The 22,030-nt window shown below is 40.9% G+C and overlaps 1 protein-coding gene across 5 annotated transcripts in view; it reads left to right on the forward strand.

The window, feature by feature from the left end:
- TPH2 (tryptophan hydroxylase 2) overlaps nucleotides 1-22,030 on the forward strand; it is an 83,118-nt gene that overhangs the window by 19,647 nt on the left and 41,441 nt on the right. For all 5 annotated transcript variants that reach the window (XR_015706410.1, XM_087765120.1, XM_087765118.1 and 2 more), the window contains exon 8: nucleotides 3,338-3,464. Coding sequence is in view for 4 of the 5 variants with exons in the window: in XM_087765120.1 (XP_087621246.1) it covers nucleotides 3,338-3,464 (127 nt within the window). In the remaining variant the exon portion in view is untranslated. The remainder of the gene's footprint in view (nucleotides 1-3,337; nucleotides 3,465-22,030) is intronic.

The raw sequence follows: 22,030 nt of genomic DNA on the forward strand, positions 1-22,030 counted from the left end.
CAACCCTTCATCTTCAGCAGTAGCTGCAGTGCCCTGAGATCTGCTGGTTGATATATGGGGCCATAATGAGGTTTGCTGCGGGTCCTTGGTTTGGTGAATGTTGCATTTCAATGATATAAACCTGGTAAAAAGACTCCTTTTGACTTCAGTGGGCTTTCCATCAGATTTAACACACAGGCTATAGAGCTAGATACAAATTAGAGAGTTCATTTGGTTTGATCTGTATCACTACTATATGCATCTTAAAACATTTCTGCCTGAGTTTCATTATGTTTCTACTACATTCATGAAGCTATATAGATTTCCTCCGCTCTGCTAACTAATTTACTCCAAGAAAAATCTTTTGCTGTGAAAAGTGCATTACGAAAATCTTATTTTCTCTGAGCAATGTGTGTGAATAAATTAAAGGAACTTAATTATTTTCTGAATAAAACAAAACAAAAGAATCAAGCCTTGGTAGTTAGGCGAAGAATTATATTGTTCAGACTATCTATAAAGGGCCAGACTGGCAGGGAAATCTAAGAGACTCCAGTGACAATCTCAAATGCTGGTTCATGGTTCTGCTTGGAAGATTTGATTTTTTTTGTTGTTGTTCACGTGTTTTTGTTTCAAGCTCCCCTCTTTATAACTGCATGTTCAAAATACTACTTTGCATAGTTATAATGGAAGGATCTACAAGCTAAAAGCATGAGAAAAATATCTTCTGCCTCCTCATCTTCCTCCCCTTGCCAGGAGAGACAAGTTAATGGGGCTAGGCTTTGTCTGTTCTCATTTTGTCTGCAAGGACGGAAGTGACACAAAGAGCCTGTGTCCCAGTGCAGAGCTAGAAATAACAAATCTTCACGTATTTGTTTCTGGGAGTTGTTACCTCAGCACAGGAAAACAGAGATGTAGACACGCACTCAGCTACTAATAGTGATGCTCCTGTAGAAACCTGCCTGGAGATCAGCGTGCTTACCTGAAGCCAGGAACTTGAAGCCAGTCCCACTATATCTTCTTTGCTCTCGTTATTTGAACTACTGATGTGAAGTTACCTTAAATATATCTGGACTAATGCAGTGCAGCATAGGTGAAGTGCTCAGCAATCAGAGTTGATTTCTCTAGTGAAGATGGAAAGTGGAGTTAGAGCTCTGGACTTCCAGAGAATGGGCTTTGTGGCCCATTTCTGTGTTGGAAGGTGATGGTTGGAGGAGTCGGGTTCCTCCAGTGAATTGTTTGGTACTGGGAATTCTCTGGGTGTATCTGTCAGACTGCAAACTCCATTTCCCTGCTGTCCTTTGTGTCATTATCAAGCTAAACCTTTTGGGAGATGACAGAAGAAATTGTTGTGACTGGAACTGAATAAATAAAAGAGGGACATTAACCTTAGATGGTTATCCACTCAAGTGATTGAAACCATCTCCTGAACAAAGAGATGGATGCCATCCAGAGCCATCCAGTTTTTCAAGTCTGAGCTCCAGTGAGGAATGGAGTAGTACCTAAGCTATGGGTCTTGCGGTAGGGAACTTTGATCATCTTGGAAGACTCAGAGCATCACCGAAGGAGTGTGGAGATCATAAAAGAAAAGCCTTCTTACTGACTGCTTTTGAAGAAACTGGGAATTTCCCTGGCTCTGAAAGGACATGCAATGATGTAGAAACAAGGGAGGAAAGATCTGACTTTCAGGAGGAAGGACAAGCTTTACCAGGCAGCGGAAAACAAATGCAAACAATTTTCCCGATGTAAGTATGATGTCTGATACTGTTCCTAGCCAGCTGTACATATCAAACATCTTTCATGGGTGTTGACTAAAAATATTGGCATACAGTAAACTTGAGCACTCAGCCTATATTGCTACAACTGAATCTCTAGTCAATGTCCATGGACCATGTTCATTTTATCCTGTCAGGCACAAGAGTATCTGTTTACCTCCCCTGCTTCTTTGGGTAATACATATCTCTAGGAAGGAAGAGAAATGAGATTTGGTAGTTCCTCTGTACTGTTGAGTGAATTACTCATATATGAGATTGGCTCAAACTTGTCATGCACAACTTCAGAGAAGTGCTTGTCTCGCCAAAAAGTGTGAATATAACACGAGCAACTGTTGGTAAGCATCTGTCAGCGAGGCCATCTGGGTTGAGAAGAGAGACTTGTATGTAACCCTTCAATACTGGAACTATATTTGATAAGTTTTTGGTGCGGCAAACTAGGAACGCCAAAAATGCTAATCTTCATCTGCATGCATTCAGAAACTACTACTATCTACCTAAACACAGTTGGCACAGACTTCTTGGTGAAGAGCACTGAGTAAGGAGACTTTAAATTATATAGAGGGTTGTTTTTCTGTTCATGATTTATCTGAAGTGCCAGGTTCTGTGTCTTTTCAAACAAAAATAGTTTATAAAAGACAAATTGGATGATTTTCGATAGAAGGCAGAAAACTTGATGTTTTCTCCCTGCCTTTAAAACATTTGTTTACAGCTTAGAGAAAAAAAAGGAGAGAAATGTCTTTGAAGAGACAAAAGCAAAGGAAATGTCAGATCCGATTTTTAAAGTGAACTTTACTACCAAGTCCATTATTTTCTGTGAACAAATGCACCAAAACTTTCGGAATTGTTTGAGAGCTTTTGTAGATGATGCATGTGCACTTCTGTTAGGTTGGTTAGCAGTTTTTTGTACACTTATATCTGCACTTTGTCGTGACTAATAATGCACTTACAGGTGTGGACAGTAGCTCTTCCTAAAATGATTCGGGTTCTTTGCTTTTTCTGAAATCTGGTTGGTGAAAGTGGACCGTGTAACAAAAGTACTCAGTAATTGCAGTAGGGAGTCAGGGCTAAATGGGAAATTAGGCACACAGAAACCTCTGTAAATATTGCCCTGAATTTCTAGTGGCAAGTGGCAAAATGTTTGGTTGTGGAGCTGTACCCAGGTGCAGAAGGAGGAACGGAGAAGAGGAAGAGGGAATGTGTTGGATTTTGAGCTTGATTCACGTGGACAGAAATGCTGAAAACTGTACTTGTGAGACATCTGGCTTTCCTTTGGGCAGTTCAGTCTTCATGGTACTAAGCCTGGAAGACAGCAGTGATCAGGCCCTCCCACTCCAATCTGGAAATGATGGGGAAATCATGGAACAGGTGGAGTTAAATGACATGTAACCCATTTAATAGAAGCAAATCTGTATGTTTCTACAGAACCATACACAGGGAAGAACAACTATTCTGTAAAAAACATGTTTCGTGGTAAGACTTTTGAAGTAGAGGTCAGACCCATGTAAAATGACTTATGTTAAATTAATTATGGAATGATTATGGAATTAATTTCTGTAATGACTCTCTCTTTCTTTTCATTCCCTCAGGGATACATGCCATGAACTCTTGGGACATGTGCCTCTACTTGCTGATCCTAAGTTTGCACAGTTTTCACAAGAGATAGGACTTGCTTCACTGGGAGCATCTGATGAAGATGTTCAGAAATTAGCCACTGTGAGTCAAAGTCTTTTTGTGGCATGCTCTCTCATCTGTCCTTCTCTTAGGTTGATAAAGGGACGTGCATTGTCTTGTTAGAGCTGACTGCATTTTCAGGTTGCAGATGACTATGATGTGACAATCACAGAGCTGTAGGTATTTTTCCATTGTTTTTAATAAGAGCAAAGCTGAATGCGCTAGTCTTCAGGTAGTCAGTTTTACTTTTTATGTGCAATAACCACCAATTTTCAGGGCTAGCTGAGATGGATTTTGTCTACTTTAAGGTGCTGAAAACAAGTAAGAAAGGTGATTTTGAAAAAAAAAAAAAACAAACCCAAACCAAAATCGCAACATTTTGGTGTGTGCTCTCAGCTCTGCACTGTTAGCTCCTCCACAGGTGGCCACTTTTGCTCTTAGCACTGCTGTTTCTCTACTCACCATTCTGTTTTGCAGCTATTCACTGTATTGTAGTGTGTGATGGATTTTGAGATGATGTTGCATTCTTGCTACTGCTTCTGTTAGAGAATATGTAGTTACCAAGTGAAGGCCGTGCAGCAGTAGATCTAGACCTAGGTCAAGTGCCTCAGCCAGTGGCTGTGAAATGGATTTTATGTTGCATCAAATGAGGCACATGTCAGTAGATAGTGTGAACTGGAAGAGGCTGTGTGTTGAAGATGTTAGATGCTACTGACCACCCAACTGGAGCCTTCTTGGCCCTTGTGTGAGGGACCCTCGGGTTGTGCTGAAGGGCCCTGTCAAGTTGCCAGGACTCTCAGCTCCTGCCCACCTGTCAGCCCTGCTGTATTGCCATTTCCAAATAACTTGTATGCAGCCCTCTGCATCATGACATAGGTTGGTGACCCCTGGTCTATACCACTTGCTCTGTTCAGTTGTTTTAACTTACTGTATGCTTCCTTTTGTGGATCAAGTTAAAACTAATGCTGCAAATAATTTAATGAACTATATTGTATTAAAAAACAACTCTGTATTTAAATATTTTATCTCATGAAAAACTGTGACAACCAGCAAAAGAATTGGTTACTTTAAATCTTATCCAGCATACTACTGCTTTTCTACAGGAGAAGTGCAGTGGGGATTTAAAGGATTGGAAATAATTTGGACACAGTGTTGAGGGCAGATTCAACCAAGGTTCAATTAAACTGTAATAATTTCGATGCACTGGCTTAGCGATGGCTTAAAGTCCCATCTGCTGAAAAAGGAATTTGTACCCATTTGTTAGCTTTTTCTCTTGTAGCCCTCCAGAAGTGGCCACCAAATTTATTTAATCAAACAGGCATCACTCCGTAGTTAGACAGGCTTGATGTCTTGCTCATGGCCAGTTCCTCTCACATACTTCAGGGTGTCTATTTTGGTTTTCTGATGGATGTCTACGGAGAAGAAACTGTTGTTTGTATGGAAGAACCACGAAAGTTGTGTGTCTGTTTGCACATTTATGAGGAAGGGACTTAGTAGGAAGCAGACCTACCTTGTCACGACCTGCAGCCTCAAGAGGGACTAGCTAACTGGCTGTTCCTGTAGGTACTTTGAGGAAAACAGTATGTCCAAGTCTTTCATGCCAAAATAACCTTGGATGACATGGGCTTGTTGCAGAGGACAATGTTGGGACTGATCTGTTTGGGGAGAGATCTAATATAAAGTGACCTCTGAATATTACATAAATGCTTTTACTCCTCCCCCTCACACAAGTTCTCAGTTATGACTGCCTGTGTCATCCGAACAATGAGCTGCTCCTGAATCACAAAGCCAAAAATAAAAGAAGACAGCTGAATCACCTTCCCTTGTCACACTGAGAAGTTGATATCTGAGTCAAAGTTGATTTCTCCTCCCATGCTGGAAATAGCTCTTTCAGGTGGAAGAGGCATTTAGAGAGAGACTTAAAGTAACCCAGGTGGTGTTATTTTTTGTAGAAGCACAATGGGGGGCTTGGTGCTTGACAAATACAGAGATGTTACCTGCCCTAAAATTTGCAATGTAAACAGTCAACTTGAGAGCAAGTAGAAAGAACATGTCTTAGCTGTGAGGGTGAGGAGGCCAAGAAATTAATTCAGCTGAGCACCAAATGTTACCTGAGGTGCTGTTAACTGACTTTTGCAACATTCAGTCCCATTTCCATCCTAAATAAAAAACAGAGACCCAGTGAGCTGAGAAATGCCAGCCAAGAGTCTTAACATAGAAGAACAGTGCAGGTTCCAGCAAGGCGACTTCAAAGTAAATAGAGAAACAAATGAACGGAGAGAGACCATGCATATTAATGAGCTTGAAGCAATATGCCCAAAGCAAGCTTGCCATTAGCATGACCTGTTTCAAAAGATAGTGACATTAACAGCTGAGCCGTCACAGGGAGGACAATGGCTTTGGGAAGAGAGGAAAATGCCTCTTAGGAATTCAGACCAGAAACGGAAGAATTATTACAGGTGATTTTGTCATCTTTCACTCCATTCTGCTTTCAAAAGCCACCACATATCACCCTTGATAGATTTGCTCTTTGTGCCCCATCAGTCCTGAGCTGCAAAGGAAACATGCTGATGTTTTTGTCCCTGCAGAGCTGACACAGTGGATGTAGAGCAAGCTGGAGCTTGGTCCCTGGGCAGACTAGAAGTGTTTGCTAAATTGCAATTAGTCACATCTGTGCAGCCTCACTGAGGGCAGGGATTAAATGGAAGAGCATTGCAGAGGCCCTGGTGCTGGCCAGCTGGAGGAGGAAGAACGGCTGCAGGGTAAGAGGGTTGCAAAGGAAGGATGTGAGCTCCCCTTATCCTCTTGTTTGAGTCTGGTAGTCAGATTGGGGCAAGGAGAAAGGAATGGCTTCTGCTCCTTTTTAAACTTAAGCATTCTTACCATGAGAAGTGGAATATTGAAAGAGCCAAGCAGCTGTCTTTGCAGTGTTTTTTGAGAGATGCAGTTTCCTTTACAATGTTTTAAGAGAGTAAGAAAGAGGGAAGACACAAAAAACCAAGTGACTGAGAGATATGTTACTGAAACAAAACAAAATATTTGCACAATCCATTTTTTCTTGTAGTGTGGTATAATGTGGTTACTAGTTGAGGAAATATGATATTGGCTGTGCATGTCTGGGTGTTAATTATCATCATCATCATCACTAGTGTCTTGTGCTACTCTCTGTGACTTTCCAAAAACACTTTTGAGTTGACTTTTCAAGCATGCCTGGTCTTTCTACTTTCACATAGTACAAAAATAAACAGACTGTCTTTTCTGCTTACCTATCAAACCATAAGCTGTAAGGTGGACTTGACATGAGGTGTTTCATCTAATTTATGTAATATATCATTTACAACTCATTTAACAGTACATAACGTAAGGTTTTGTCAGGAAAATTGTACAAAAAATACCTTGGTTTACATTTCAGTATTACCTTGTAATTTGTGAACTTGGGAGCCAGAGACCAGCTGTCTTTGTAAAGCTGCAAGTTGATAAGCAGGATCCTGTCTCTCTTGCTAATGGCAGAAATGACTCCCAGCTCCTGCTGAGTCGTTTCAGTGCAGCTCAGGTTGCCCCTTCGTAATGCAATACGTATAGGATGTGTTTGTGTATATAAAATTCAGGGGTGCACATTAACTGATGGTGGTTCAGAAAAGAGGAGGTTAGCAGAGTGTCTATGGTTTGTATGCAGTTTATCATCAAATCTTTCTACTCAAGAATTTGACCATTAGGGACTAATTAGTCACACTAAGTTTTTTTGCCAGTGGTTTCTTACTGGAAGTTACGTTTAAACCTTCAGTTCTCTAGAACTGTAAAATTGTCACCTTTTAATCTTTCTTGATATTTGTTCTGGTATTTTAACAGTGTGGGACAGTAGAAATCAAGAAATTTCTCTTGATTTTGCTAGCCTTTATGCAGAAAACCACAATAGTGAGTTACTTCTAAATTTGAAGGAATTGTGTGTGATGAGGTCTTGTAAATGCATTTCGGGCTTGTTATGAATCTAAATATTTTACCTTGCCTGAATGATGACTGAGGCCAAGGGTTTATTTCTAAAGGTGACTTTTATTTATCTGTATACATATCACAACCAAAGTATTTTGGATATATACAATGGGATAAAAATAACGTTCAGAACTGCCTCTCTGGGAGAAGTCAGTGGTAATTCATGTGAGGTTACTTGCCTGTCTTCTCTCAGGATCTATGTTATCTGGTCTTGTTGGCCTCATTCTAGTTCTTCTCTCTTCGTGAACAACTGGCACATAATTCAGGACAATTATATGTTATGTTTGCTGAGGAGATAACCAGAATGGAAGAAACAGGAGCATTGCAGATAAAGACGGAGTTGCATTTGGTAACTTTGGGTAGATGCAGTGTTCGTGGTCTTACTAGACAGAGCAGACTGTTGCAGTCTCTCATCTTCACAAACAACAGATTAGATTTCCCAGAGGGGCTATTGAGAGTGCTAGGCCATAAGTACAGCTTGTGAACTGGATTACTGTCTTCCTCCATGAATGAACAAATGGAGCTGAGAAGAAAACTATGAAAATATTTGAAATTTTGAACATTCCCACTGTGCATCTGAAAAATCAAGACTGCTTGAATGTTTCTCATTTATAGTTGCAAAATGATAGACAGGGAACTAAGCACTGTGGTAAGTCTGTGATCAGCTCCCCTGCTGAAGCTGTTCTGCCATATGAAAATAATTACGTATTGGCCAACTGAAACCTGGTATTATAGCCCCCTGAGCCTATTGAAGTTTAACATTCAAATCTCTGCTCAGTCTTCTTCCTGTATCCCAATCGCATGCCATGATTGTGTGATGAATGCCAGGAGTGAGCACGGTGAATACTTTAAGTCCAGTGGTGACATAATGGAGTTTCTTGCAAAGGAGTCGCTTCCAGCTACACCTGTAGATAATGAATAAAGGAGCTGCAGCATGAAGAGCTGGGAGGGAATATGATTTAAAAACTGCTTGAGTAAATTTTGACGGACTTAGAGAAGACATATGAAATGACTCTGATTCGGGAAGTGTGTCGCTTAGGGAAGATGAACCAATTCCCAGGGTAAAAGCGAAGGCTATAAAGCTGAAATCGGGTATGATGGTCACTATAGCCAGACATTGTCCTGCCACACAACACGAAACTGGAAATACTGTGATTGGTATTGTTCATCAGTAGATGGCCTGGGCTATATTTCTGTTCCTGCATTTGACCAGGCAAAACCACCCATATGCGGATGTATTTGGAAGTCGCCCAAGTACAAAACCTGAAACCGATACAAGAAGCAGAGGAGAAAGCTGATGAAAGCTTGTGGCTTTCTTAATTGTTACAAAGCCATACAGATCTGTTTGAATCGGGAGAGAAGGATAACTTACTGATGGATTACTTTCCTTTGATGGGTGAGGTGTTGCTGGGCACGCTAACTGCTGCTCTAAAAGTATGCCCTAATTTGTGGGTTTGCTCTGCGTAATGTTCTGAAGGAATTAATAACAGGTAATGGTCTCCATTTTTTAAGGGTTTCTTTCAGCAGTACTTTTTGATAAAGTAGCTGAAACACTTCAAGTCCTTCCTGCAGTATGCATAATCAAATAGGTAAGCAGAAAAGATAGTACATATATCACAGAACAGGACTAAAGGGGGAAAAACCTTGTAGATTCCAGGGATCAATATTTAATATTTTAGAATACTGTGGTGTTCCCCTGCAGTGCTTTTTTACGGTCATCACGTCAGATTCATGGCACAAGAACAAAATCTCAGCAGTGATACCTAACTAGCTTTGTAGCTCAAAACCAAATGGTTCTGTACGACATAAAAATAAGCTAGCACTCCAGAGAAGTTACTACAGGGAGAATTTGAAGAGTTCTATTGCTGAAATGGGAGCAAATGCTCAATGTTTTCTGCAGAAATTGTGACAGTTTGTTGAGGCCTTTGTTCTGGGTTTGGAGAGAGCCTGTTTCCAGGTTTGGTGTGTAAGAATTGCTGTGCTGGTCAGGCCATGCGGCTGATGCGTTGTGCCGAAGTGCAGTCATAAATAGCTGCTTAGGAGGGATGTAAGAGCAGGATGAGCATAGCTAATTCTTTTCAAATGTTTTCCAAGTTTCTGAACACTCTTGAGCCAAATGTGGTTTCTATGTATTTAATTATCCTGAATGGATGTCCAGAGACACTTGTTTATCTTTGAAGACATGTAAATTTTTAGTACCTGCAGTAACTTTGGCAAAGAGCTCTATGGCTCAACTATTCACTGTCCACTAACTATCTCCTTCTGTTGTTTTTAACCTGATTCCTACTAGCTTTTTTGTATTTGAAGAGAGAACGATCAAAGCATCCCTGTATGCTTTCTCTATGCCATCATGACTTTAGAGAACTGTTTCATTTTCTCCCTTAGTTGCCTCCTTTTCTGGATTGAAAAGCAATAGTTTGTTTAGTTATTCGTCGTGTGGAAGATGCTCTGTAACTTCGAGCATGTTATTCCTTCCCTGAACCCTTTCCACCTTTCCAGCTAGAACTGGAAAAGAAAGAGAGAGGATATCTCCATCACCAGGCTGGGGAGTGGGGTAAATGAGCAGTTCGAATCCTAATCCGAGTTTTGGTTAAGGGCAGCACTGTGGAGTTAAGCCAGTTTTGGATGTGCTTGCTATAGAAGTGGGAGCCTTTTGTATGGCAGGAAGAGTGGACCTGATGATGTAGAGCTGAGATGGTTTGCTGCTTAGGGATGGGAGGAATGGGCTGCGTGCAGGAGGGAAGTAGGATTCAGTGGATCCGTCTTTATCAACCAGCATTGCTATTCAAGGACATGAGTCCCTGCAGTTTCTGGTCAGGAGAAGGTACAAAGGGGTGATGCTGCTGCTGCAAATTCTGTGAGGGGATGGGAGAAGTAATTTAGATGGTGGAGAAATCGTGTGTCAGCCACTGCAGTGAAGGTGGAGAGCTGGACTACTGATGTTGGAATTGTGGTGGTGGGTGGTTTTTTTTTTTGTTTTGTTTTGTTTTTTGTAGAGGGTGGTATAAAATAGTGGTTTGCAACACATTTTTAAACACAAACCTCCTGCTTTAACTAGTTTCTGGGCTAAGTAGGTCAACGTAGGACATGTTACATCTGGAAATGAAACATTTGAAACCTTTCATGCTTTGTACTGTGTCACTTAAAGTTAAGAATGTGAGGGAGGGCTCACCTGTTGCTATGAGGGTGCCCAGTTGGTCAGGTCAGTGACCTGCTTGAGAGGATCTTGGGTTGCCCCAGCAGACAAAATTTTGCACTCATAAGTAACTACGAATAGTGTTGTTCTATAACATGCTTGTATGTTTCTATGCTTGGGCCCAACTTTGTAATGAGGAAGCTAGATGCAAGAGAGAGCTAATTTGACTTAATTGGGAGCAGGGAAGGAATTAGAAATTTTGCTGTAGAAATAATACAGCTCCTTTTAGACAGGATGCAGTTTATCACGATTAAGCCCTAAGCGGTTAGAAATGCTAAAGAAAAAGCCTCTAATAAAATACAAATTACAGCCAGACACTGGATTTGTTTTTATTTCTTGTAGCGTTACGTTTCCAAAAGTGGTTAGATCATAATCTGTGAGGTTACTGAACTGCAAATGCAAATTTACATGCACACAAGTAATACATTTTGACATGTAGGTTAACAAGAGAATGGTGCAAATTTCACACAGCACTGGCTTGCTAATTACGTTTGTTTATTTTCAGAAGCAACTTCATTTTCATTAAGAAATTGCAGATTCTGCAATAGTAATCTTTGCTGGTAGTTCAATAGCTCACGCTCTGAACGTACACACTCTGCTACAACAGTAATGAAAGTCAGCCTCAAAAAAAAGAGCTCAAGAAGACTTTGTGGAATTTAGGAGTGCATGCAAGTGGCAAGCATCTACCATTTTGGTATTGGAACCAGCTGACATAGGTTGAGGAACAGGCAGGAGTCTATGAATTTTGATAGTGTTTTTTGCATATTTGTTTTCTCTTTTGACCTAGAGTAGGAAATGTATTAGCAAAAAGGCATGAAGTGTCTTTTATAGAACATATGTAACTGGGACAAAAGAAAGGACCCAGCATAAGCTTCCAGTGAGCAACAATAGCACAAGCATTTTGGGTAACAACTACAAACAAAGCACATAAGTTATAGGAATAAAGGTTTAAATAAAGAAAATGGGGGGGGGGGGGGGAAGCAGTAGAGGAAAGATTTGGAATATATTGCTACTGCTGTTCCTGATTGCCCCTGTGCTTTCACCGATATGTTGAAGAAAAGAGAGAATTCTAGGCTCTGTGTAGATATCATTCGTACTGACGGTGCTATGCTTATTTTTCTTTGGTCGCAGCACATACATGTGAAACTCACTTGTAAAATGGCACTCATGTACAGTTCAGAACTGCGGGGGTCTCATGCAGCTAAGGCTTTATTTGTGTGCCATAGTAAATCCCGTACTACGTTAAGAAGTATTCTCAGAGGAATATATAGGTGTCGAAGCAAACTATCAAAGTAAATTTTATAATGCTTCTTGCTTTTTCTATTGTGTTTGTTTACATACTTAAATCTACAAGACGTGGTGATCCTCCAGCAGCAGCATACAGGTATATGGGGAAGTGAAGGAGTTCAGCGCCTGGCAACTCATTTCAGCCGTGTCTAGGTCTCACTTACGAGCGGGGGAATGCCTGTGCTGTGGGTGCACAGGTGGAGCTGGCTTTATCCGTGCTTTCCATGGAGCCAGAATGGCTGAGGAGTGCTGTGCAAAGACGGTTTTGGTGACTGCAGGTGGGGTTCTCTTGGGAGCAGCTCCCTGAATGCGGCTGCCTGGTTATCTGGCTGGGACCTGTCGTGCTGTTGGGGTGGGCCAGCTCTAGGTTCCCCTTGCTCAGGGATCTGTGCACCCTGCTGCACTGTGCAGTGCAACCACGGCTGCAAGCCTGCACACCCGGCCCTCCTTTTGGGGGTCGGTGGGCCCATCAGGAGAAGAAAGGCAGGAGATTCTGCTTTCAGGCAGAAACCAAACTAGTTATGTGCAATGAAGAAAGTCCTCAAACCACGCACTTGTCTTTTTATTGTCTGGAATATTTCAGTAAATAACTGCTTCCAGAAGGGACATTCATACATGTAGCTACTATGCATAACCCAAATACCATCTCATGGAAAGAGTCTTAAAATACATGTCTGTCCAGAGCTGAAAAGATCCTAACTTAATATTCACATCTATGCACTAATCTGAATTGTTTTAAATATTGGCTCAGGGACTGAACGTACCGCACGTGTTCAGTCTGATTCTCTCACCCAGTATGTTCCTGGGTATTTTCTTTGTATGCATGGATAAAGGTATGAAAGTAAGACAAAAATATCACTGGTATCCATAAAGAGCTAACTGTGCCTAGGGCTTAATTACTTAATGCTGCAGCTTTGGACATGGTTCTTGTGCCTGTTGTCATCTTTCTATCAAATAGCATCAAAGTGCAGGATGGAATATGGTCCCATAAATTTTTAACTGAGATATTTTTAGGTGATCTACCATAATGATTTTGTAAGTATAGCTTAATTATATATTTATAGGTCCAACTCTGACACTACAGAAGGCCAAGGGGAGATTTTCCATTGCTTTCAATGAGTTTAGGTCTGTGGGCTAAATACTGCCTTCATTTCCATGTATACAGTCTCCTAAAAGTCAATAGGGCTGTACACATGCAAATGAAAGTAGGATTTATTGCTGTAAAATTAATGTTAATCGTTTACTTGCCAAAACCTGTTATTTAGGAATATGGGTTTCTGCAGGGAAAGAATCGACTCTGGAGGACACATGATTTTGCAGTTGTGTCTCTTTCTCTGTCCAAACCAAGCTTATGTGGTGTAGCGTGCAACAAATTCCGTTAGCTGCTACTTAGAGCTGTCAGGCCTTCTGATGTTGTTGTATAAAGGTTTTTTTTATTTGTTGACGATTTTGGAAAATTAAAGCAAATACTCTAAACCTGAGAGCAGTGTTGAAGCCAAAGCAAAGTTTACCGAGACGGGCCTTGTGTCTGTTAATTTTGGTTGTTTTGGTTTGATTCCAGCTGTGGCTGAAGTTGTTGCAGTGTAAGGTCAACAGAATATCAACATGATGGTGCCCTTTCAGGCACATTTTGAACAACCCCCCCACTCCCTCAGTCTGTTTGTTAGGTTCAAGCTTGGTTTGGGATTTTGCTTTTGCATCAGGCAAAGCATTAGTTTTGACAAGGTAACCTTGTTTCAGTTAGCATCTGTAAGCTCTATATTTTTTGTACATTATAGAGAGCTTTCTATAGATGATCATTGTGGCATTGATAAAGATGGTGTCTACTAATAGTGCTAGATAAAACAGTTTGAACTCAGAGCTTTTTCAAGACATGCTGGAAAGAGTGGGTACTCCCAGATTATCCTTTTTTCACCATAAAATATATTACTCTTTTTCTAAAGGTTTTTCTTCCCTCCCTTGAATCGTAGGCTGTAATTGTTACAATTATATAGTTTGACTATATAAAAGTGGCTAAAATTCTAGTTTAACACAACATTTTACATTTTTAGAATGCAAACACCTTTATAGGATTAATTTTTCAACTTTGAGTAAACATATTAGCTTATGAACAGATCCATATTATAGATCTGCAGTGAATTTAGGACCTATATGAGCACAGAAATCTTGCATATCAGTGGAGCCTGATCACTAGTGACCATTTCAGAGTGATCTTCACATTTGGCAAGTCACTTCTAGATCACAGCCACTGTAAATTCCTTGGCCTTCGGTATAGTGAAGAGCTGTGATCTCTCTGCTCACAGGTACTTGCTCAGTGTAACTTTTTTCCACCTTGCTGAATACATGTTCATGTGATTTGCTTTGTGTTTACAGACTTCTGGCAGGTAACTCAATGGTGACTCAGTTGACTACTCTGTGGTCATGATAGATTCATTTTACATGTCCTTACTGCTGAAAATCAGGGAGCTACAAGGAGATGCTCAACTGTACTTGAAAAAGATTTTGTTTGGGGCCGTGAAAAACATCTTCAATTTGGATATATTTTTAGTAAGAAAATTAATAGATATTTAAAATTCCCTGAGCTACTTCTCTTTGATCTGTCTGTCAGCTTGACATGAATAGAACTTACACTTTTGTGCTGATGCCTACTATCTTTTTTTGGGTTTTTTTTGCAAGGCAGGTTAAGCAAATGCATTAAGAGCCAAAAAAAGCTTGTGGGAGTCCCTTTGCATTTATGTGATTAAAAGAACATTGAGTTTAAATGCAGTGTTGCTGTTGGAAACTGTGATGTTTGAAAACAAGTCTTAGCTATTAAATCAGTTTTCAGTAAATAGATGCAAGGAGTTAATTTTCTTTTTTAAATGTTTAGACAATTAGTGTGCATGCTGTTATTTTTGGAATGAATTCCTACCCTTTTTTGCTTCTCAAAAATAACTTTAAAATGGATATGACTGTGAAGAAATAGTGCATTTTTTCCTTGAAATAAGAATTTTAAAACTTTGCTGGCCAGTTGTCCCTGTCTCTACAATGTGTTTCTGCCCCCACAATTTCAGGGCTTGCAAAAGTTCCGAGATCCTTCCAGCCCCAGGAGGCTGCTCCCCTTTCTGAAGATATGACTTGCCCTTATTAGCAGATACATTAGAACTTTTGCTGCTGATCATGTACACAAGAACCTCATACCCCTCCTTGGCTAAAATGTCATGGGAGGCTCAGTGGCTCTTCTGCATCACTCCTTGCAGTGCAAGCGCCATACACAGTAATTGGCCTCACAGTTAGCGGGGACACAGCTTGCTCCAGGGAATGGCATCATGAGAAGCACCACATGTGCCTTGTGCCTTCCTCAGGGGAATGCCTGTTAAGAAGGACTCTGGGGGGTCTGTCTCTGGGCAGGCTGGGGATAGTTATTAAAGAGGCCTTGCAGCCTGCAGTAATTAATTCTGACAGTGGACTGGCATAGGGCAGTGATTCGGTAAACTCTCTGCTTATAAAATGAGGATTGCCTGTACTCTGATTTGTTGCTGCACCTTTGCTTCTTGTTAATCTGTGGATTTACCTTACTAGTCTATCAAAAGCTTCTCCCAGGATAAGTGGAGGAGACTCCGGTGCTGGTTTTCCCCTTATGCGGTTTCCTTAGGGCATTGCAGCATGTTCAAAAGGACAGGCTCTGCCTTCCCAGCCTGAAGAGGTTTTCTTGGTATTTCAGGGAGTGTTGCAACTTCATGCCTTCTCTTCTGAGTCTCCTTCTTAGCATGCTTGCTGGGGAGTGGAAGGCGATCTTTTTAGAGAAGGGGAAACTATGTTGGACCAGTGCTGAGGTCTACAGGTAACTGTGGGAAACAGGTCCTGAGGGCTGGGTTGGGCTTTTATAGAGGTGCTGGCTCTGGATGCTGGAGGAAGAAAAGTGTCTGAGGTTGTTTTTGTCTGTTCTCTGGGTATTCTTCTAAGCAATGCAGTTCACAATTGGGGCAACAGGCTTAGGGTCGATGACACCCCATAAAATGGGAATGCTGTCAGGTGAAGAACAGCTAAATGATCTCTTGTATGTGTATTTGTTCCAAATTCTGCTCTTGCTTGGGTCATGCCAACCTGTCAGTCAGTGTTCAAGTCCCTGGCCCTGTGCTAGAGGAGTCATATTCTCCAAGCTGTAGCGTAAGCCACAGCGCTGAGGGAGCACTTCTGGGGTGCCAGCCCTTGCCCATATAGCATATAAAATCAGGACTGTTCTTGCTTTGATAGATTTTGTTAATGCAAAGTCCTCATTTGAAAGAACAGCAGGGCAAAGATCTGGCAAACAGGAATGGCAGAGCCCTGAAGACAGTCCCTGCTTGCAGCCTGTGAATTGTGAAGGATCGCGGTGGATCAAGTGTGTTACATGAGGCAACGTAGACTGAAGAGTGTGGTTGGATGGCAGTGACATAAGTTTACTCAGCTTTTTTTTTTTTTTTTTTTTTTCTTTTTAGTTTGACTTTCAGAGGACCCTGTCTCTTGGGAGTCCCAGCTAACATGTCAAAAGACCTGACTCTGCCTCTTATGTTAACTGTGTGAAATCTCTAGATGGCTGAAATTTGAAGCAACAGCTTGAAAAAGAAATGAGCAAATATTCACTTCAGCTACCATGGGGAGCGCTGAACATGAATTCACGTTACATGTTGTAAAATAAAGTGGAAAGGGAATGGCTCATTATTGCACATCATTTGTTCTTAATAACTCCATATGAAATTAATAAACCTTAAAACCCCAGGTTTTAGAAGTTGTTCAAGATAAGAGTCAAATGATAGGGAAGGGGAAATAGGAAGGGTAAAGCATTAGGGCTTCAATGCCTTATGTTTAACAAATGATCTAAGCAGCAGTTCATAGTTTCAATGGTCTCATCTCCTTAGCTGCATATTAAGCTTCAGCGCTATTAGTTAATAATGTTGAAAAAACTAGGATTTCTTTCTCTGACAGTGCTGAGCAAGTTAAGGCAAGTGTGCTTTTGTGGGATTGACTTTTCGCATCATCTCTGTGACCACTAGCTTTGGTGGAGGGGAATTGCTGCCTTGCCAGGAAACACCAGCCTTTTACACAGAAACTCTTTCTGCTGAAGTGTTGAGGTTCCTGACTTGCAGCTACAAAGGTCTCCAAGGTTTTCAACTGAGGTAAAATGAGAGGGGTGGACAGACATCATCTTTCTGCAGAGCAAGCCTAAATTCAGATTATTTAGGAGTAATTCAAACATGGAGTGGGATATCCAGTGGCTCCAACTCTGTGGGAACTGACTTCTGGGATCTTTCTGCTGCTGCCACTCCAAAAGAAGTGCTTCGTTCTCCGTTCTCGCTGCCCGCTCTTCAACGTAGCAAGAGGGCCTCCTTCGTGTGAGAATGAATAGTAGAAAGACACATTCTCTTACGAGGCACAAAAGTGTTAGTAGGGATGTCCTCCAGATCTTATTCCTGAAGACTTATTGCACCTGCAAGGTAGGCAATTGCCATACACATTGCTTTGTCTTGGCAGGGCTCCCCAGTGTTGGAGGTGTAGAGCTACCTCCTTACCACTGGAGCATTGTGTTGCTTGAGGTACGTTTTCTGCTTCCTTACAAACTCATGATGATAATTTTATTTTGGTTACCATTATGAGTTTTTCTCCAGAAACTCCTGAAAAAAACAAACATCATTTCAAAGTATTCACAAGGGGTTAAGCCCCCCTGTGCTTGCTATAGTGCATGCTTTCTCTGAGTATGTCAAGCCTCTGCATTAGAGGAATTTGCAAGTAGTGCTACTGTGTGCTATGGCTGTCAACAGAAATGCAAAGGCTGGTGTGTGTCTATCCCTGAGCGCTCTAATGAGCTGCACCACATCTACTCAAACTTCTGTTTATAAAAAGATTGTTCCAAACATTCACCCTTAGTGAAAGGTCTTAATGCAAAATAGTCAGATGAGGGGAAAAAGGAGAATATTGTTAAATATATACACTTTGAAATCCCCAAAGGAAACCTCATTTCAGTGAGCCTAAATACATTTCAAAGTGGCAGACTAAACAAAATATTTCAAGAAGGTAACTGAAAAATTAAACTTTGTTTTCTTATTTAGAAATGTTGTTGGCTGTGAGTGGGGTCACTGCCTTTGTTGGAGGTAGGCGAATAATCTTTAATGAAAGACTTAGCTGTTGAATTTTACTTCTTTTCTGCTTTTGATCTGCTCACAAGCTCATTGTGAGACTTATTTGTTGTTCAGAAATCTCCCTGCATTTCTGCTCAATAAAGTTACCGCATGAATAGCTGTCAAATAGCCAGTATTGCTTGATGTCTGGACTCCAACATTGGGCTGTACTGGCCAGTTGCCCGGGTTACCTGTGTTATATCTATCTGTTTCTTGGAGTGGAGCATTCCTGATACTACTCAGCAGACTGAATTTTGAATAATTCAGTGAAATATGAAATGCCAGTTGGTTTTTTTGGTGACTATTGATGTCTTTGAGATTGAAAAATAAGCAACTATTCACAAATTTATTTGCACCAGCTCTGAATTAAGAAGGAAAGCACAAATCGGCGTCACCAATATCTCTGAATCAACATTTGCTTGCAATTCGAGCAACTTTTACAAGGGGAAAGAACACATCTTTACTTCATTGATTCTTAGGATTGATTTCTAACAAAGGGATTTTTGAAAGTCTTTCAGTTGTATGTAACTATTTTCTTACGAGATAATTACAACTGTATGAGAGATTTAATCTCTAGGTGAATAATTTTAGAGCTAAAATATCAAAGGTCGTCTTCTTTTTCTAAAGAAAAAAGAATTAATCTTTGCATATTGTGAACATATCACACACATCTGAATTAAGAGTGATCCATTCAAATATCCTTTGAAATCTTAAAACCAGTAGAAAGAATATAAGAATGTTTTCTTAAGGATATTTATTCGGCACTAGTCTTGCAAGTATTTACACACATTAGTAGTTGATTGTCTTCACGGCAAGTAATTTTACATATATATAAAGTGATTGTTTGTGCTACTACATGTCAGTTTGGGGCTGTAGCCCCGTCCCATTAGCAGTTTCTGTAGTGGTGAATATTCCAGTCCACGTGCTAGGGTTGCAGCCATGCAGTTACTCAATCTCTCCTTCTTCCCCCTTGTGACAGGGAGTGCAAGTGAATCAGCTTTTGACATGGTTGGTGTTCTCAGGACTCATCCTGACAGGATCTTTACAAGGTACTTTTAGAGAATAGATAAAAATCTCATGTTATACATCATACTGAAAATTGCCAAGTGAACACAAATATCAGTCTCTGAGCTATACCATAAGAAAATGAAGTGAAGTGGAATGGCTTGAAAGACCTTTTTATGGATAAGTCAGATTTTGAAGTACTGACCTGGTGACGTTAGCACCCAACTCCCTGCACAAGCTCTTTGCAGAGGTCTGAGGAGGGAGATTCCCAAATGCAAAATGATGTGATGTGAGGAGTGATTTTCAAAGCCTTAGAAATGAGTCAGATGAGGAGAGTTGAGCTTATCAGACCTTTTTTCCTGCCTTTGAAAATTTCTAAGCATCCTTGAATAACAATTTTTTTTTATTAGCTGTCATAGCTGTCACTGGTTGTTTTTTTTTTTTTTAATTTTTATTTTGGTAGTCCGATTTATAATGCAGGACAGTACCTAAACATGAAGAATAGACATTGTATTTACCCTGGAGACCAGACATGGAGTTTGCAAGGTCTTGATCTGTTCTGTATCTTTCCTGTCAATAGTAGGACAACTGATCTGACTCTTTAACAATCGTACATATACTGGGCCAGACCAGCTACCCCAGTATCTCATCTCTGACCCTGGCAAATTGCAGACATCTGGAGGATGGTGTAAGCCTAAACCCATACAGTGATGATATTTTCCTGGTATACTGCTTTAGTTGCCAATGACTTTTGATTCAGGGACTCTGAAGGAAGACATCAGCTATATTAGTATTTAGTAGCCCTTAATAGGATTTCTTCCACGGATCTATTTAATCATTTTTTAACCCATGTAGACAGTGTTTCATGAGCATGACTGTAAAGTATCTTTCATATACTTTCATTAAATAAGAAAAATAAATTAAAATCATACTGTATACTGTCTTGTGCTCCTGGCACAGTCTTAATCATTACATTGATGTCTCTTGGCTTAAAAATTATTTTTAATCCTTCATTTGGCACTTTGATTCTTCATCTTATTTTGCTGATTTGGCTAACAGGGTGGCATTTTAGTGGAAGGCTCTTCAAGACCTACAGAATTTATACAACATGGAAAGACACCTTTCCTACACCAAGAGCCTACCTATAGGTTGTAACAAAGCCACACTTCACCCCAAAGATGAGGTGGAACTGGAAGTAAAGGGCGATGACGGGATATTGTTGTAGATTGTAGAACCACGTGTCTCGGGCCGCAGGCTGGGGAGTATGCCAGAGACAGGTCCAAGGTTTGAAATCAGAACATGAGAGCCTGCATGCCACTATTTGTGCTTGCATTCACCAGCCTACATGCAGCAACAATGTAATAATCGGCTATTTGCCTTCAGGTGAGACTTTAGGAATTTATTCATCTCAATAGCCATTTCTTTGTTCAGTCATTCCCGCTCCAGTGCAGTTATCCTGTGTCCACAGTCAGTGTAGTTTACCATACAAAAAGAGGCATGTAGTGGGTATTTATGCGTCCGGTCTATAAAAAGTGTCTCTATATAATTAATATTTAACCTCCTTATCAGTATGCTTCGATGTTTGTAGAGCTGAGAGCACAGCTTGCCAAAGCGTGTGGAGTCTCCTAATGCACTGAGCCGCCTCTGCGTGTCTGTCTGAGTGGGAGGGTGGGGAGAATCGTGTATCGCTGACTAATGATCTGAAGATGGCAGCATTGGGTGAGCTATTTCATTTTCTTAGCTAAGCAGAGTTCTTAAATACAGAAATTGTAGTTGTTGCATATGGCAAATTTATCAAAAAATCAGCTTTTCATTTGAAGGGCTTTTCTTAGTGTGATAGCTTAATACCACAAGTTAGTAGTAGGCAGACGTATTTTATCATCTGGTCAATTTGCATGCATTTTACTTGAGTTATACTGAGAGTGCAAGTCTTATCAATACTGAAGATAGGCTCTCATCAGCAAGTGTTGGCTCATAAATATGACTCCCTTTTATAATAGTAACAATTATAATAATTTTTGAACTTAAGTAAAGAAAGCTCCCTCTTTGTGTGCTGTCTATCCATTAAGGAGGAAGTGAAATCGAGGTCTGCCTCTGTCTTGTGAGCACCCTACCTGTGGGCTGCAGGGATTGCTCTCTCCTGCGCCGGTGTTAGCTCTCTGCCTTCTGCCCCTTCCTTCCCCATCAGTGCACATCCTCAGGGGAGAGGAGAGCATTTCTCTTCCCTCCCTCCACTGGCCGTATAGATTGCCGAGTGGGCATTCTCCTCGGAGCAGCATGACATTGGTTTGGTCCTCCTCAGCCTGAGGAAGGTCTACAGTAAAGGTGTCCCACATATGGGGACAAAGTCATGACTGCTCTTACAGATCTAGAACAGATAAACGCCAGCCCTCCCCCTGCTTTTTTTAGCTGCTGTTGGTTTTAAGAATGAAAGTGGCTGTGATCACTGTGTTTTATCAGGAGCCCAGCCCTGCTGTGTATCTGTCAGGGTGTTCATGTTCAGAGCATAACAACTACTACCTGATGGGTTCTTTTAAGAGAGTTGAGGGCAAGGGGACAAATTCAAAGATGTTAGCGGGATTCAAGCGTAAAGCTGAGTGGTTTATTGCTGACAATGGCAGCATGTACAGAACCAGGACTGTAGCCTCCTGGATGTTTTTCTGGCAAAATATATAGACAGGGAAGCGAAGTTTGTGCTCTTCTTGGCAACAGGTCTCTCAGCTTCACTTATCACTCCTACAGTGATGCCTTTGTCATTTTGTGTACCTGGCTGTTTGGCCCTGAGATGTCTTTTTTGGAAACCAGTTGTCTTGGCCTTCCTCCAAGTGGTGACATCAGCTCATTGCATCTAATGAAAAATTTTATGCCAGCTTGGCTTGTCTGAGTCAATAGCAAAGCCAGAGGTGGGACTTTGATTTTGTTTGTTTGTTTGTTTGTTTGGTTTTTTTTGTTTGACAATGTTGTGCTTTCACCTCCTCTTGTTGATATCTGTG

The sequence above is a fragment of the Nipponia nippon genome, unplaced genomic scaffold (assembly GCF_047370975.1).
Source record: "Nipponia nippon isolate SJK-2023a ecotype South Korea unplaced genomic scaffold, ASM4737097v1 scaffold_3, whole genome shotgun sequence".
In the NCBI taxonomy this organism is placed as follows: Eukaryota; Metazoa; Chordata; class Aves; order Pelecaniformes; family Threskiornithidae; genus Nipponia; species Nipponia nippon.